Genomic DNA, 19,609 nt, shown 5'->3' with positions numbered 1-19,609 from the left:
AAAGGGAATGGATATTTTTCGCTCCGCCTGTGCAGGTATTTTCTTAAATTTGAATACTCAATCTTTCATTGTACAAGTATTTGAGAGTAACCAGTGTATCCACAGCCTAATATACCATTAGGACCATACAAGTAAATCATTACTTTTCTGTTAGCTTTGGCAGAGATGAAAAAGAAAGCTAAAAGAATACATTAATTTAAAGGTCAAAGCTGCTATTTCCAGAAAAAAACAACAACAACAACTGCTTGAGAATATTAGTTAAAGGGACAAAATGGTTGGAAAGCTCTAGCATTGTTTGCCAGATATAAACTAATGTTGCAAGATGAAATCCCATTCATTGTTGGCTTAAATTACTAGCAAATCCATGAAAGACTTTTGTAGTTATCATAGATTTCCAGGAGAAATATTAGGAGAATCTACCCACTTCTATTTTTAATCCTGATTACTTAAGAAAATTACATGAGCTTTTATTACCATTAGGTCATCTGTGCCTTGGTAAAGAAAAAATAATTACACAATTCTACCCACAAAGACCAGTGAGTTGGTCTGTAAAAAGATAATTGTTATAATCTATAATAGTAACCCCTGTGGCTGTTACTTTATTTTAAGCGCACTTAAAATAAAGTAAATTAATAGCAGTTAGAGCTCTACATTTCTGACAGCAGTGTTGCCACTTTTTAGCATGGTGCTGTCAAAGCACATGGGGTACTTTGCTGTAAAAGATAATGTTCTTTGGATAAGACATTAAACTATCCTAGCTACCTGGTTATTAAAGCACTGTTCATAAGAGCAGAGATGTTAACTGATGCATCCTGACTGAATTTAGATTTGGACTTCCACAATCCTGTGTATACTGTGCTGGAACAAATCTGTAATATTAACTGAATGTTCCCTTGGTGTCATCAGTAGCTAAAATAGAGTACAGATAATCTTGGGGCTACAACTATGTACTGAATTGTAAAGCACCATATTTCAGCTACAATGCCTATTCAGCACAGGTTAACTTCTAAAGTCAGATTTAAAAGCTTTTTTTATCTGTTTAAGAGCAGATTAAAATCCTGTCTGCTCTCAAAAGTTCAAATAATGTCTCAAAGATTCTAGGGACAGATGATTACCTTAGTTTGATGGGACTACTCAATTACACAGTCCACAGATCTGAAGAAGCATTTAAGGTACAAATAAGGAATCACTTAATTAAAAAGAAACCTAATTCATCTTTCTGCTACTTAAAGTAAGGCTCTTATGTAAAAAAAAATAGTTTCCATGTGATTGGTCCATCTATTTTCAGAATTTTAAGTCTATTTCTGCAAAGCACAGGCAAAACAAATACAGTCCTGTACAGGATGCTAGCTCATCACAAGCCACACATAAACTAATATGCACTGGCACTACAAGGCCAATTTAGAAACACAGAGGAACTTAAAATGTCTTTGGATTGTGAGAGGAATGCAGACCACTGGGAGAAAACACTAATGGAGAACATGCAAAGTCCACAAAGAAGCAGCTCAGACGCAGGACTGAATAGCAATAAGGCTACATTACCAACCCTACATTACAAAGCTGTGACAAATTAATATATTTGACAAATAAAGACTGATATTTTACAGAGGGTTTTTAGGATCTCAGAGTAACACCGAAACTGGCTGGACCAGGGCTGCAGCTGTGAAGCAGTCTGTGTTCATTTGCTGCTAAGCAACAGTATTGTAAAAAAGCATGTCTTGCTGCAGCACGTTTTTGGATATATAATAAATCTTTGTTGCCACACTAATAGCTATAAACCTAAGTCTTAAAGCTGTACTGGTATTAGTAGGTTTGGTCAGATAGAATCTTTTGCCAAGAACTACTAGAACTCAGTGCTAACAAAGCAATTCTACATTCTAAACAATCTTCACTCTTTTTTGTCTGTAAAGCAAAAGCAAATGTCTTAAAGATGCATGTAGTTTGGAACATTAGAAACTGAAATAGCTCGACAGTGATGTTCATTCGTTTGTTCTATAGCCACTGTAAACCATTACATATCTACTGTAACTAGCAAAAGCATGGATTAAGCATTTCAGATTGGGAACCTGAAATTGTGACACTGGTAGCTCCATTCTGCAAGATTTAATGGATTAAAGAGCAGTTTAATTCAGCCATTTCCTTTTAATACAATAAGTCTCTTTTTGCTGTCAATCAAAAACAAAATGTGGCTCTATTTTGTGAATGAGAGTATTATGATGGAAACATACCCTTCTGCTTTTGTAAAATGAATGTCACTGAGACCTGAGTCAGCAGTGATTGTAAAATCTCACAGCCCATCTTAACTCAGTGCCACAGTCCTGTTCTCTTTGCAATGGACAATAGTCCACAATGTGACTACCTCTGCTCCCTGTTCAGGGGTCCCAGGCCTGGCACACTCCAGCACCTAGGGGTGTTATCTTCTCAATGTCCTCAATATGGAGGCTCCTCTTGTGAGGTAGTTGCAGACTGTTGGTAACCCCTGTGACTCTGACTCCACCACCCCTTCCTGTACTCACAGCAAGAGATCCTCCCCGTCTGGCTCTTGCTGTGTTTATCGTCTTCTCCTTGTCAACAAATACTGACTCTGTAGAGTCTCCATCAGTATAGACTTTGTTTCGTACCCCAAAATTGAGGCCATTTCCAGCACTGTCACGTGTACAGTAGGTGTGCTGGGCCCCCTCACCACATGAGCAGCACTGGAATCTGAAGGCTGCCTGAAAGCCCCTCTTGAAGTTCTCATTGAAGTAGCCATAAATGATGGGGTTGACACTGCTATTGGAGAAGGCTAGCCAATGGGCAAAGGGGAAGATATAGCCCGTGAGAAGGTTCAGCTGCTCATCGCTGAGCTGGGCATAGTCTGTCAGCAGCATTAGGGACCAGAGTGGCAGCCAGGACAGCATGAACAGCAGAGCCACCATGATCAGCATCTTGATCACCTTGATCTTCTTCTTGGAGATGGGGCTTCTGCCCTCACTGTGGGAGTGATGGTTTTGGAAATCAGAAAGATGGTGCTCCACTCTGTGATTGCTTGTGGGAACTGAGGAGGTATAGAGTTTTGCTCCGATGCGCCCGTACATGAAGATGATGAGTGTGAGGGGGGCAAGGTAGATGTGGGCAAACAGCACGGTGGTGTAAATCTTGCGCATCTCCTTGTCAGGCCAGTCCTCATAGCAGGAGTACAACGGGTAGGTTTGGTTGAAGTCATCATTGTATACCATGTAGTGGTTCTCCACTGGCCCCACCATCAGCATCACTGCCGAAGGGCACATGATGGCCACAGCAAGGACCCAGATCACTACAATGGTAACTATAGCAACCAGCAGGGTCAGCTTAGGTTTGAATGGGTGCACAATGCAGCGGAACCTAAACAGGAAAAAAGGCACAGTTAAAAGATTACACTTCCACTGCAGTGTTTCATATATGTAAACAGCTCACCTGGTGCACAATGGGTGCCTTGGCATAAACAATACTATATAGATATAATTCATTGTTTTATTATTATTAAATTACTTAAAGGACATTTCTTCTCATTAATATCACTCACAGTCTTTGACAGTGATTTTGTTGAGAAAGAAATGTAGTAAAATGTATTTTCTATATATATAAATAATAGAAAGTAAATGTATTTTCTATTAGAAAGTGAAAAAATAGGGTAATAAACAAATGCATTTTTAGAATCTTCTAGTAACTATCAAAGTACTTGGTACGCTGCCAGCAGCCATATCACCCTGCAGCTCACAACTGCCAGCCCACTGAAGCTAAGCAGGTGCGAGCCTGGTCAGTACCTGGATTGGAGACCTCCTGAGGAAAACTAAGGTTGCTGCTGGAAGTGGTGTTAGTGGGGCCAGCAGGGGCTGCTCACCCTGCGGTCCATGTGGGTCCTAATGCCCCAGTATAGTGATGGGATACTATACTGTTGCAGTGCTCCATAGTGAAGGGCATGACAAGGCACAGAAATAATAGGCACAGAAAGGCGTCATAACTGGAGGTCTCCAGTTATGACAACTACTCGTACCACTGGACCCAGGCTTCTGAGGTCGAGAGAGTGGGACTGCCATACTGCAACGGGTTGCCCACGTCAAAATGAGCTGCACAAAGTACAACCGTCATCATCAGTTGGTACTCTGACTAAAGGCTAAAGGAACTGAACCTTTTTAGTCTTGATCAGAGACAACTACAAGGGAACTTCGTTCAGGTATTCAAAATCCTCAAAAGCAGCAGTGAACAGTGAAACATGAACCAGACGGCACAAGTGGAATCTATGCAGAAGTGCATTTAAAACCGAGGACACCAGGCACTTCTTTACCCAAACTTTTGTGGGAGCATGGAACAAACAACCCAGCCATGTTGTGGAAGCTTATACCACAACATCATATTTGCTTATATTTGCAAATATAAGCTCATATTTGCTTTAAACAAATCAGGAAATTTCAGCTCCTGGCATTAAGTACTAACCACCAAACAGGCTAGATGGGCCAAATAGCTTCCTTTCATTAGTAACCATTTCTGTTTTCTTATGACTTTTAACTAAAAAATAGTAATTTTCCATATACCAAGAATGCTCTCTCGTTCATAACCTTTCAGCCCATCAAGTTCATTTGCTTTGAGAGTACCTAATTAACAAGAGGATTTCATCTAGCCACCGCTGGGAAGAAGACAGTTTGTCAGTTTCAACAACAGGTCTTGGCAAGTTGGTCCTGACAACCTTTTAAAGTAAAAAAGTACCTCCTTAAAGAACTCAGTGAGATGAACAAGTGTCCTTGATTACTTGAGTCTTTTCAATACTTGAATAAGATAGCTTAAATTTAGAATATATACATTTAAGATATATAAAAATACAAAATCACCCAAGAAATGTATATAAAATGTAGTGTATGAAATTAACTTATCCAAGCATGACAATTCAAACTACTATAGCAGTGCTGGAAGCCTGTATAAACAGCAATATCTCAACTGAATAATAATACTATTTGCAGAAACACAGCTGAGGCCAATGACTTGAGTACTTCACCCTTTTAAAGAATACAGAATGAACTAAGGCTTCCATGTTGGATCTAAAAGCAGGATATATGTTGAGAGAGAATGTAGATTGCTTTTTTCCTGCTGTGTATTAATGGAAATGCCAATGTGGAGTGTTGTCCCACTCACTCTTTGCTTTTAACCCTCAGCTTTTTTTTTTTTTGCTGCAGCAAGATGTCTTGAGAGAGTTAATTGCATCTGTAATGCTCATCATGTCAGAATTTAGTCTTGGAAAACTGCAAAACATTTACCAATTTGTAAATTGAAGAAATCTATATTAATTATTGATATCACAAATAGCACATTTTTATAAGCCACCTGTATGTTAATATTTACATTATATAGTACCATTATTCTTAATAACAGCTTATAAAACAGTGTAAAGAAGTCTAGTTCTCTATTATTATTAAGCAACTTAATAAGCACGACATATTTAAATAGTTTGCATTATTTGAAAACATAAATGGAGATAATGGAGTTTTATTATGTCCATCTCTCCTTCTGGAAATTGAAAAAGTTGATGCCTATGTAGACTGTTATCTAGGCTGAGAGAATGGACACTTCTGAAGGTGTGACCCCGAGACAAGGCAGACAAATGAAAAATTGAGTTAGTAATAGAACTTATAGAATACAAATACAAATTTTTATTTTAATTGTGGTCAAAGTAAAGACTTTATTTATTTGATGCGGCTTAGGTAATCAGCCTCTAGTCAGGGAATGAAAAAATGAGTTAGAGCTCAGTAAGGGCTACAGGTAAGTGTTTTATCTGCACACTATTCCTAAGCTATAAAGTCAGTGTTTTCACCAGATCTCAGTCTCTTTGTGCCTGTTTTTTATTTGTACTTGCTCAATTAAAAATAGTTTCTCGTTTACAAAGGTGATGTGTAAACCCATGTATACAACAGGGCAGGACTAGGATAGATCAGGTTGGTCAGCCCGTATAGCTGAATATTAAATTTGTGGTGAACAGTACAGCTCCTGGGAAGAAACTCTCATACTGACTGTGGTCAGTATGTGTAGACTTCATTGGATACATCATTGATTTCTCTGCTCATCATGTGAGATTTTCTTGCGCATTCACCAGGCATTGCTCTTCAGCTTGGGTTGAGCACATGTTAAAGAAGAGCAGAAAGTGAGTTAAAAGGACATTGTATCACAAGCCTACTTTTCAAATTTGCAGAACAAGAGGGAGAGTCAATGACACGAAAGGTTTGCATTTTAAGAATTTAAGACAACTTGTGATAATTTATGCATAATGAGTACACAAAAACAGCTGTCAGGAGAACTTGTGATATGTTGCTCTCAACACCTTACAAAGAAAGATTTGAATACATCCTTAGTAACAGAGCTCTGAGAAATTGCACATATTTATGCAAGTACATATTTAATAAATTGTATCTTGTGGCACCCACAGGCTTTTGGTAGGGCATGTAGCGAGTGAGAGAGGACTTGGAATGTGTACGCGGGGGGTGTAGTGCTGCCCACTCCTGGCATTGCTGTTCATTGTTAAGAGTATGGTATCGATTCCTCTTCTGAACATAGCAAATCATTTTTTTTCTTCTTAAGCAAAGTTCTGTTTATTATTAAAAACACACAGCACTTGCAGCACTACAATTTCTTAAATATTAGCGTGAGGCTGCTGCAGATCTCTCTCTTTCCCCAATACCTTGAGCTGCCTAAGGACTGGAGTGGCAATGAGCAAGCAGATTTCTTACTGTAGCTACTAACAAATGAGGTTGTTGTGTCGAATGGCCACTCATTGTAACCTTTCTTATGACATTAAAAAACAAAATGGAGATAGCACAATGACTAAAACAACTAATTGTGTGGAAGGTAAAGGGTCTCTAATTCCAGACAACTGTTTTGATGTACAGGTTTTGTTGTCTCTTATGGGGTTACCTTTCTGCCTATAACCTTGAATTCTTACTTATGCATTCATTTCCAGTATTTAAATTATTTAAAATAATATAAAATGTTAAAACATTTTTTAAAAACCCAGAAAACAGCTCTTTGATTTTTAATGCTAAACATGCTTTGCTGAGTTGCTGGCTGCTGTATGAATTCATCTGCCACCGCATCAAGATCCATTCCTGAAGAAAGCTGAAGACAGGGTTTAGGGGCAGAGAGAAAGGGTGTAGGGTCAAAGAGACACAGCGTAGGGGCAAAAAGACAGGGTGGACGTGTACATCAGAAGGATCAGTGTTCGGTTTCTCCTACAGTGTGAGTATGTCAGCTCTGACTCATCTCGGCAGGGACTCCTACATGATTCAGTCCAACTTGATAGAAGGTTCTGACTAAATAGACTTAAGGTAATTTTGAATTCTGCAAATGACTTTCAGGTGTACAAGAGGAGACTGGGATTATGATTCTTTGCCAGACTGACCAGCGTTCACTTTTCTCATATATCAGTACGTTTACTACATCCCAAAATGCTGACAAATCGTCATTTTACTATGACAATTAGTATACCACAATAAAGCTGTAGAAAATCAGTGTCAATGTCCAGCTTGTTGACCAATGCAATGTATTTGCTGTCATGCCTCCCCATAACAAACTATTCAATGTTTCATGCATTCCCAAAAAGTTAAACTGAAGTTGTTACACAGTACAGTTATTACAAGACATAACTGTACCAGTGGTAATGGTAGAATTGTTTGTAATTCTTATAAGAATTGAGACAGAACCTTATACAATCATCAGGGACCTTTTGTGGTCATGGTCATTTTGTGCTATCCAGATGTAACAATTCTGACTGAAATGTCTCATGTCTCAACTACAATAAGAAAGAAAAAAGTAATCACCATAAGTAATTCAAAAAGTACATTCTGTTCCATAATTGAAAGCATTTCATTTGTCAAATCAGTGAAAATTCAGTTGTAGACTGATTGCTCTAACCAAGTTTTTAATAATACTGTAAGTGACCCTGACACTGTATATATTTTATAGAAGACAATTTTCTTTAAAGTTTATCAGGGTTCTTTCATTCGGTTTAGATCACCAAATGCAGGCTGTAGTTAGATTAACATTCGCTTTAATGGCTGTTACTATGCAGGCTCTCACTAGGTTTTTCACTTGCAAACCTTCCTAAAGCCATTGGACTTTGCTGAACTTTTCCTGAATGTAATCTCTGTCAGGATCTTTAGCTCTGGATGAAACTGGTGCTTGGATTTTAGCTACTGAGTCACAAAAAACTGTTGACTCTGGGCTTGTGATTCAGCTAGTTCTAACCTACTGTACCTGATAATATCTCTCACTTTTGTTGTAAATGGAGCTACCATGGACCTTACTCATATTAGTGTTGGTCACACTGGCACCTGATTTTGATCTTGGCCGTTTTATTTTTTCTCAGCATCTTCAGTCTTGCTCTGTTCAGTCTCAAATGCCACTATGCTGTTCCTCTCCTTAGTTTTCTCATCAGTAGGGAAGGACGTTTCTTTGCCTGATTATAAATCTATCCATAAACATGAAATGCACATACTATATTAACAACTGACATTAGGAAACTGTTTTCTCACAAAAAAACATGATGTATGTTTTTTGAAACATGTGACATGATAGCAAAAATGTTCCTTAATCTGCATTATACAATATACCAGGGTACAGCAAATGAAGGGTAGAACAGGAAGTTATAATAGTCATGCATATGAAGGGATATGTGTGAAGGGATATTGTGATAGTTTTCTACTTTTGCTGCTTTATCAACATAAGTGATTGTATATTCTCAGCTCTGGGGCATGCATATGCACTCTAGGTGTGACTATGACTTTCTCTCTGTCTTTTGCTTGGCTCCTTCTCATGCTAGTGGACAGTGAATCTGCCCTGAAGGACACAGAAAGGTGTTATATTTTGTATATGGTAGAAAAAGTTGCCCAAAGAAATTAAAAATAAAAATAAATGTTTTTTTGTGAGGGGAATCCTCTACTGTCCTGGAAGGTGGGAGGCTCTAACACATAAACCAACCAAACCTAATCAGCAATCCCTCTTGTCCTTGTTTTCAGCTCTGTAATTCTGATAACACAAAGTGTAACTTTTAGTTATGTCATGTATCAGACAATAAGCTCCTGTTGTTAAGACAACAGCCAAAATAATGGCAACACCCACTTGAGACCAACATAGCACCAGGACACCGACATATTGCTAATAATGGGCACTTACTGTGCACTGTGAATTTTGAATGTACAATGAACTTATTTTTTGAAATTATTCAAGCGAGATGTAAAGTCACTAATCAAGATTGTTAAATAGATTTAACAAAAACAAAACCAAGTTGATAAAATTGGAGAATAATTTAACTGACAATATAAAAAGTTTTTCTGTAACAGCGTGTAATTACGGAGGACGGAAAGAACAAAAAGTGAACTGGAATAACGAAAAAAAAGGTATGAAAAATTAATCATAAAAATGTATTCATTAAGTCACTATAATGAATAATTAAGAAAAATAGAAATCTCATACTGGGATTTGTATTCATACCACAATTAAATCTCTCATTAACAGGTATTTTTGTTACAGAGTATGTTAAAACCCATATATTATACACTATTTGGTAAGGATAAGAGTAACATACATACACATATATTGGGTGGCATTGTTTTTGAGGATGTCCTATTCACTCTGAATTCCTGAAAATCCATAATCATGACAAAAAAAGAAACAATACATTTGTACTTTAAAAAACAATAGTCTAATAAAAAACAAAAAATCATTTAATGTGTAAAAACGTCTGGTTATTTCATTCATAATAACCTAGGAAAATAGGACTGTTTCCCATCCCATTTGAGAGTAACAATATAGTCAGCATTCTTCGTGTACACAAGCAACATGAATATAATTCTGCTCAAGACGTTGTTCCCCATTGGTGGGTAAGCTGTAACCTTCTATATACAGGGGTGCAGCATTTGGAAGTCAGACCCCAAATTTCAGCCTTCTTCTCAAGAAGAGGGAAATGACACGAGCTCATGATGCACAATGGTTTCTATTGCAGTCTAGCTCTCTAAACTCTCTAGCACCCTCAGAGACTAATTAACAGCAGACCTGAGTCACAGCAAGTATTGTACAGCAGCATATGAAGTCAGACCCCAGGTCTGAACCTCAATCTCAGAGAATCGTCTATCACTAAGCTTTGGATATGAACCTCACAGCATAAAATAGCTTTAAGAAAAACCCAATCTTTGCAAAAAAGGAACATTGACCCTTGACGAAATAAGGGGATCTGAACAGTATGCAGAACTAGAGGAATCATGTCAACACAATATTCATTGTATACTTTGAGTAGTATGTACAGTATATGTGTAGGTAGATACCTTTTGATTAGGCAGGCCAGCAGCACTCTCAATTACAACACACAGCCACACTCACCTGTCAACTGCGATGGCCACAAGAGTGAAGACGGAGGCAGACACAGACATGCCTTGAACCAGACCACTCATCTTACAGACGGAGTTGGTGAAGGGCCAGCCTAGAGGAGTAATACAATGGAAGTTACTAGTCTACACGTAAATTGTGAGCCCTGTGAGGAAAGCAGGTCACATTTCATAGAAAGCAGGCTCCTTCATTTCCTGTAGGTCAGGGCTACACCTTCAATAATCAGTGATGTGAATGTCCTTTAACATCATTAATAATCTTAAATCATGATAATGAAATATTTTATAGGTAAACATTTGACTTTTTCTTTCTTGTTTTAACATTCCATTGTTTAGATACTTGGCAAAAAATGGGCAAGGAGATCCTGCTGCAAAATCATTTGAAAAATGAAATAGAAGTACCTCAAGTACTTTCCACAGACTACTGCAAGTGAATAATGGAACTGGTGGACTTTGTATGAGAAATATTGCCCACTCCAAGTCTGAAGGCAGAGCTGACTAGGAATTGTTTGGTGATAGTACCGCAGCTAGTGGAGTTCACATTAATATGACAGAAAGACAAAGAAAACAAAAATGCCCTACTCAATAACTTATTATTTTAAGAGAAGCTCATGGAAAAGATAAGGAAATTAGTTATCTTCATAAAGAGTAAACAATGACTTGATCAGTGCTGAGATAGTCACAACAGGCCACCTTCATAAGATTTGAAAGAACCATGATAGTGAAACTGGTATTAATATCCATCTATTCAATTTCAATACAGGACTGAATTGCTGATATACAATAGACACAAAGCAGGATAAACCCTGGATGCCACTCCATCACTGGGATACACACAGAATTTAGAGATTCCAAATAACCCAGATAGCATGTTTTTTAGATTGTGAAACAAACCCTATGTAGCAAGAGTGAGAACCTTGTCTTCCACACAAAAGACAAGAATTAAACCTCATCCTATGAGATGGAAAACAGTAGCACCAACAACCACACTCCCATGCCATCCACTACTGAAAAAGTTCCATTATAGCTCCCACAATTATAGATAATACAAAAATCTTATAAAAGTTATGATTCACATAGGAACAACTTTACATTTGTGGCAGATACATTGTACAATAAGGTTTTATTTTAGTCTAGTCTAACTCCATTCTAGTTTAGCTTATGAGCTCTACGAGGTCTTCTAGTATCCACCTGGCCTCTGGCACTGACTGTAGCTGTAACAGTCAGATCATCCATGAACACACTAATTGCAACCTGCTGGATGCCACTTGCCAGAATTGCTCCTCTGCTTAAGTTTTCTGATTTCACAAGAAGGTGCAGGTGCTGCAGGTGCTGCAGAAAACAAGATGACTGATATAGTGCATCCAGTGAAGATGCAAAGGAACAGGTATTCCATGCTGAAAATAAAATGGAATAAACCCAGCATGGAATCAGCATGGAATAAACTCATTACCTGTTCCTTTGCAGCCTACGCATGCTGACGCAGCTACCTACTTGAACTAATCCAGCGATGATGCCTACCTCCAACCTCTGCCTCTTCCCTACTTGTGAAGTGTATCTTGAAACAATTGAAGCAGTCTTGAAGGAGCACTTGAAACCTAACTGGAACATAGTAGATCTATATCTTGGTGATAACCAACTTGTGAGGTATAGTTCCATATGTATTGGTTAGATCTAACCATAGGACTGCTACTGTAGGTCTCCTTGATTCTGCTTTGCACTTCCTATGATCTTAGAAATGATGCTTAAATGTTCAAGGCAGCCAGACATTCCTGAAATGCTGTATTTTTGCATAGATGTATCAATCTAATTGTTATTCAACATGAACCTAGTCAGCCAAAATATTATTATCCAGAGAAAAAAAAAGAGAAGAAATTAAGATTCCTCACTTTGTTTAGAGAAATTGGCACAGATATTTTTCAACTAAACAAGATTTCAGCACAGTGGTTACAAAGGGCAGGCCATTCATTTGGTAGAAAGTAGCGAGTTGAATTGGCAATATTATTCAGCCGTTATGTGAAAGAAGCCGCAAAAGGCTTTGTAACCTGACATTTTGTATAAAGAACTGCCAAAATCTTGTTATAACCCAATTGACAATTGTCAAACTCGTTTAAAAAAATACCCTTTTTTCAATGTATTTTAAAAAAATGTAACTTTCAAAACTCACTATACAAGGTAATTAAAGGTGCTCTATTCTCAAGTTACTATTATAGGTAAAATTACTAAACTAATCAACAATACAGAAGAAGAACATAAGTCAAATCAATTATATGGATTGACTGCTGGGCAGACACTATGTAAACTTGTATATAAACCCTGTATAGCAGAATGCATTCTCACCCATTCTGTAATGATCTTCGAGCAGACACGAAAAACAGATAATATTTGTTATTGTAGAAATGCGCTCACAGAGTTTTACAGCACGTGATTAGTCTGGCTCGAACTCCTAGATCTGTGTTCAAATTAAACCATTCTAGCTACTTAAATGATAAGTGGGAGTTACATAATAAACCCTAATGGTTTATTAAAACGTTTCAAAGACGGCAGAGTTTCTCAAGAAGCAACACTTACTTTTCATAACAAGGTGCATTACAAATAATTTTTCCAGCTCTGTTACCATCTATTAAATGATTGCTTCACTTAATACATATTCATTGCCATCCATTGTGTGGTTTAAACTTGTTGCAACTGCAATGTTGGAACTGGAACTCTTTTTACCAGAACCCCCAATCATGTCATGCCACATGTCCTAACACAAATACATTTAGTGTCCACAGTTTCCTTTGCCATTCAGTGTTCACATAGTTCACTAGCACTTAACGATAGACTAATCTCTGTTTAATCTTTTCATATACAGATTTCTGCCTACAACACTTTCCCTGGAATTCACTGCCCAGATGTCCATCTCTTTTAGCCCTGATTTCACCTACCCTACTCACTGTCACATTTTATGTTTTTTATCTTCCCTACCCTACATCTTTGCCTTATATTTCTGTTCTGTCACCCTCTCTTCTACATACTTAAAGACACAAGCTACAGTATTTCTACTTTTCAGATTCGAATTAACCTCTGTGTATTCTTTTCACACTACTGTTACACTGACTTTGTTTCACGTGACTTCCCAGTCTGATTAAGTGGACAAACTTAATATTCCTTTCCAGGTCTCTCAGATTTATTCAGATTGTTTTCTTTTAATCAAGAGTATCTTCAAACTCGTGAGCTATATGTGATTTCTAAGATGCCTGATGTATCTTATCGAGCACATGCATGACTCAACTTTACCTGAACACAGTAATAAGCGGCAGGCTCCCAAGAAACCTCCAAAACTAACAATACAGTGCTGCTCGTTAGCTACAGAAAAGAAACAATTCTGCTTTTACCATAACATAAGACATCAATTTTAATAAGGCACAGTTGATCCTAGTGTAGTGTGGCTCCAGGAGGAGGCTAACCTGTAATGAGGTTGTCCACCAGTGTAGTTGGGATGCAGAAGATTCCCACAAGCAAGTCGCTGATGGCCAGATTAAGAATGAAGAGGTTGGTGACGGTTCGCATTCTCTTATTCCGTAGCACGATTAGGCACACCAATCCATTCCCAATCATGCACAGGACAAAGATGAACAAGTATGCTAGGATGAAGCTTGCTGCCACAGAGGGAGAGTGCTGATAGTAAAAGGAGTAGGTGATGTTTGTTTCAGAGACAGTTGAGTTCATATCCTGTGTCTCTCCACTAAGCTCCTCTAATTCATTCAGCTCCTCAGCCATGGTCTCCTGAAAGTCAAAACATTCCACAAGTCAAAAACTCCTTGGTACAACAATATTCTTCAAGCCATTAAATCTCATGGGTGTAAATCTGAACGTAATTAAAGAGACACTAAACTACTGCATCTGTGTGTGGTTAGGACTGCTGCCTCACAGTGCTAGGGCCCTGTGATTAATTCCTGAGGTATTATCTGCAGGGAGTTTGTATCTTCTCCCCATGTTCATGTGTATTTCCTCCATTTGTGCTGGATTCCTCCCACAGTCCAAAGATATACTGATCAGGTAGGTTAAATGACTTTTGGGATGAGTGTTTGTGTCTGTATGTGCACTGTAATGAATTTGGCATCCCATCCAGGGTGTATCCTGCCTTGAGCTGTTGCTTGCCTGGATAAGCTCCAGTTCCCCCGTCACCCTCTCCTGGATAAAGCGATTAGAATATGGATGCTTGGATAGATAGACTATTCATTTATTTGCCCTCAATCAATACCAACAACCCTAATAATGTGTCTGTCACGATCGCTAACCCCTCCTCTTAAGGGAGCTCCAGCCCTTCCTCGTTCCTTCCCATTCTCTGCACCTGTTCCCTATTCCCGTTCCCCTTTAAAAGCCAGACGCTGACCTCACTCCTGGCTTCTCATTGATTTCCGTGTCGTGAGAGCCCGGGGTCCTGCGGCGTCTGGCTCCGTTATGGTTTTAGTTTCATGTTCCTGATTCCTTGTCCCGCCGGTCCCGACCCGGTTCTGGTTTTTAACTACGGATGGATCCCCTGGTCTTGGACTTAACCTTTCGTCTTGGATTCCTCCTCTGGATTTACCCTTGGATTGTTCGCCCTGGATTCACTCCCCCCGGACACTAGCACTGCATGGACACGCCCCCCTGTCTCCTGACCGACTCCTGCATGATATTTTTCCCCTTGTGTCTTCACTATTCTGGATCGCGTCGTCCGCATAGGGCCCGGAAAGAACTGTTCGTGACAGTGTCATAACGTGTTTTTGGGCAAACAAGTGAAAGAAGAAAATCTGATTCCACTTCTGAAAATAACTCATTTAATGTAAAGTTTAAGACTTTATTTGCATCTTTGAGTTTCATTCAATCTGTCCTCTGCATCTATCTGAAATGATCATCAATCATGACTCCTTAGATTATATTCACTCTACCTTGATATATTAAAATTTTAAAAATAATATAAATATAAACATGTTACTTTGTTTGATTGTCACCCACATGATCATTTAGATCTCTATTTATTACCTTGCCACTTGTCATTATTATCCATTTGTTAATGACAACACAGTCTGCAGCCTAAGTAATTATCAGCAAATATTTAGCTTATCATCTCAACAATGGTTCTTGAACAGCCTGCTGCTATTCTATTACAAACTCATTTATCTACAAAGAAGTTATATGAGCTTTTTCATTCTGAGTACAGATTGAATCATAGTACTAATAGTACTACTATATATGAACAGCTCTGGTTAGTTACTAATAATCTGCCTATGACTGACAACTGTTTTTATCTATTCTTATCCTGCTAGACCACAGTGCTGCCATAGATACTGTACTGTTAATCATATCATCTCACAGAGGGTTGTTGGTATTGTTCTATTATAAATCTTATCTAACTGACAGAAAACAATTTGTTTAAATTGGACATTGTTTGTCTTCTATAAGGATAGTAACAGATTCAGAGTGCTTAAATCTTAACTACACTAAAATACATGAGCATACATCTTCTGCTTTAGCTTCTTTGCACTGGCACTGGATATCAGAATAAAATTAAAAATACTCCCATTAACATTTAAGGATTTGAAAAGTTTGGATACTGACTACACTAGAATTATTGTAGTGCAGTTTGTGTTGTTAAGCACATGTGTACATCAGTGTACATCAGTGAATTTAAACTTCTACACATCCATATGTAATTTGCACTCTTCAAACTGTGGCCTTTGACGCACAGAACACAAGGGACAGCGGAATGGTCTCCCAGCTCAGATCATACAGGTCAGTGTTTGATTCAGACCAGGTCTTAGAACTTTTGTAATTCACATTTACATTCTTTTTAATTGACTAATATGCGCTTACCTGTATCTTTTGTCAATTGTTTTGTGGTATCCTAAAAAGTGTTTGAGAGATACTGCAAGGTGGCTTTTTGATTGAGATGCTTTTTAAGGGAAAAATATCTGTAGAATATTTGAAAATATCTTTAGAATATTAGAAATGGAAAAATATATATAGAATAACACCTAAGTGAGTAATTAGCAATCAGAGGGAATGGAATTCCGCATAAGGATGGAAGCTCATCCAACAGTCCAAAGACATACTGGTACTCTAATCGACTTAGGTGAAAATGTGTGAGTGTGTGTGTCTATATGTGCCCAGTGATGGTCTGGCATCCAATGTGTCCATTGTTTGCTGGGATAGACTCCTGGCACCCCTATACTGGATAAAGCAGTTAGAAAATGGATGGATGTAAAGGAGCTGTCTAAAGACCTGCATGGAATTAGACACTTCTCTAGGCTCATTATGAGGCTTACAAGTATAGCTAGGATGGAAAAGGCTTGAGTCGGTTCATAGGTTCTAAATAGGAAGGAATGTGAGTGCTCCAGAACAGAGGTTTCCTTTAGTAACAGGATGAGCTGGCTTACAATCCTGTAGGACTCAGCAAGGGATGTTTGAGAAAATGCAGCTTACTGTAGGTTATACTGAGGGATGTCACAAGTGCTGAACAGGCAGAATACATAATAGTTGTTTGCCACGATCAGTGGAGTTAAAGTGCATTGCCGAGGGGCAGGACTGCCTCTCTGAGCCAAGGTTGTCTATCTGAACCAGGGATGACTGGAGACATTAACACCAGGAGGAGTGGGGCATTGCTTGGCAAGGTAGCACTGTAACTTCTCCCCACAACTGTGAGAGAGAGGACTGCAGGTGAACTTGGTGTGACAAAACTGGCAGCTGCTGTCAGGGGCACAAGTGGTAGTTATAGAGAGGGATCCCTGGTTAAACAGGATCAGCCAGTAGAGAGAACTGTGACTGGTTGTTAGTGAAGATCTACTGCTTGGTAAAGAGTGGGAGCAAAGATTTGAGTTTATGAGACTTTAGGGACAATTGTTTGGAGTGAGACTAACTGAATATGGCACTGCAGGATTGTTAGTAAATAATGAATAGTGAAGCTTATTTAAGCTATTAGTAAATGAGAACTCCTCTCCATCACTCTCACCCTCCTTTCTGGCTAAACCCTCTTTGTCCTAGATGTGCTTAAATGGCTCTTAATTAACCCAAGGGAGTGGTTAACTCCCTGCAGAGTCTATCCTGACAGCTCCATCCTCTCATGTGGAATTGTGCTTCATCTGAGTGCTAATTACTTGATTAGACTAGGTGTACTTCATTCTACAGTTTTTTTTCCTTTAAGAGGTAGCTCCGTCACAAAACTGCATCTCATTTCCTCTGTGTTATATAAAACAATTCTTATTGAAAATATATACTTTATTTTTTCTTTTTGCCTTTTATCTATAATTCAATGTCCTATTACGGTCTCCCACTTCAATTCATTGTGAGATAAATCAAAGAAAGCTGCATATATATTGTATCAGTCACCGCATGTCTGACACAGGTTCAAAGTACTATGGAATGATAACCATATATCTATGTAAAGAACCATTACTGGCCCAGAGCAAGCTGACTTGTACCTACAGTTCACTGAGTTCTGGTAATGTAAATTTGAACTGTCTCATTTCGTGTAGGTGTTATCTTTATTATATTTTTATCATAGTTTATTTATAAAGATATCTGGGTTCACCTTGAGAACATTCAAATCAAGACTCAAAGGCTTCTTCTTTAGAAGGGCTTTTATTTAACTGGTTCTGTATCTGCCCTTTTGCTTTCCTACTCTATTCCAAACCCTTAATGTAGTTATGATTGTGCTGTCTCCTCTCATTGTGTACTTTTTTTTTTCAAACTGTAAAGCTCTTTAAGAAGCCACTTTAAAAGGTGCTATATAAAATTAAGTTTACTAGTTATTATACTTTTTCCATTGAGCTAGCCAAACTTTGGGCTTGGTGTTGTCATAATTATGACCAAACATTTCTGCATAGATTGATGTTTAAATTAATGCATTAAAAGGCAACAAATGATATTGGTCCTGATACTCATCTTATTGGTTCTTCATTCTGTTTATGCATGTCTCTGTACCTCAAACCATTTAGGAAAACATGGGTAAGATTATGCTTTGTCAATTTTAAAGAAATTAGCTCATCTGCATGCTCACTTCAGTCTGACACCGACCCAATGCAGATTACAAGGCTTAACTGTAAATCTAAGGGGTAAATCTAAACTTTAAAAACCCTATGCAGTTAAACAGTCTCCCTGCACCAAATTTCTGAATGCAACTATATTTGATTTTAAGGAAGAAAATGATAGGAGAGCTGTTCATAAGAAACGTTTGGAGACTGTTTTGGAATACTAGTAATAAACACTAAAAACAAAATAATATACTGTATATATAGATATACAAAGTTATTTTTTAATTGAACAAAGGAGTGTTGTTCAATACAAGATACACTTGTAAGGAGATGGACAAAAGGCTTCATAGTTGTGTGCAATGTGATAAGAAAATCACTTAACATAGCTGTTCAATTCAGTTAAACATCTTGGTTTTGTTTGCCCAAAAATTAAAATATCATTTTGACATCAGATCAACCTACCATGTCTTCCCTTGCTAAACTATAAGTTTAGCATGCAGTGCTTGGGAACATGGGATCTCTCAATTCAATTAATAAGTTCTGCATTTTGTTTCCATGTCTAATCAACTTTATGTAAATATGTACCCCATCTTCAGAGAGCTTCTAAAAAGTAGTTCTACAAATTAAAACTCACATTGCATTTCTATGCCAGAATTTTCTACTAGTATATCTCCAAGAGTGTTATTCAGTAATATATGAATCACAAAAAAATATCGTTTATAAACTAGACTTCTGTCTCAGTGATGCTACATCTGGTTGTTGAGTCAAAGTGAACTAAAGTGAATTGTAGGATCAACACTTCTACAATTTTACATTTATATACAAGATGTATATTTTAACACAAAAGGGATATGTACATATATACATTTACCACATTCATACACTACCAAATGCTATTTTGTTCTGCCAATACTTGACTCCAGCCTTACGAGACGTACAGTATACACAGTTACTAAAAAATATATATTCGTTGAACAAGCCATTGAGAAATTGACTCTATTAAACGCACTTAAACGCACGATACCTCACTATTGCTAATGTATATGACATCTGTTTGCTTTGTCCAGTCCTTTAATTTGCATAACCTTACTTACATTCGTTTATTACTATACTAGTCTGTTAGAACTTACCTAGAAGAAATGATCATGTGCTACTAATAAAACTACCTCTTTAATTCATACATATATATATAAGCCAAAGTATCTCTTAAAAAATAAAATACTTGGT

General features: G+C 37.8%; 1 protein-coding gene across 1 annotated transcript; it reads right to left on the bottom strand.

Moving 5' to 3' along the window:
* Positions 1–495: 495 nt before the first annotated feature.
* Positions 496–14,149, bottom strand: npffr1l2 (neuropeptide FF receptor 1 like 2). The gene is made up of 3 exons (XM_088624735.1): positions 13,835–14,149; positions 10,378–10,477; positions 496–3,363 (listed from the first exon to the last, which is right to left on the bottom strand). The coding sequence occupies exons 1-3, from the start codon at positions 14,145–14,147 to the stop codon at positions 2,373–2,375; spliced, it is 1,404 nt and encodes a 467-aa protein (XP_088480861.1). The 5' UTR covers positions 14,148–14,149; the 3' UTR covers positions 496–2,372.
* Between the last annotated feature and the right edge of the window lie 5,460 nt (positions 14,150–19,609).

Source organism: Lepisosteus platostomus, chromosome 3 (assembly GCF_059453375.1).
Source record: "Lepisosteus platostomus isolate fLepPlt1 chromosome 3, fLepPlt1.hap1, whole genome shotgun sequence".
Taxonomy (NCBI): Eukaryota; Metazoa; Chordata; class Actinopteri; order Semionotiformes; family Lepisosteidae; genus Lepisosteus; species Lepisosteus platostomus.
The sequence above is the reverse complement of the archived record's forward strand: the minus strand, read 5'-3'. Positions and strand labels throughout refer to the sequence as shown.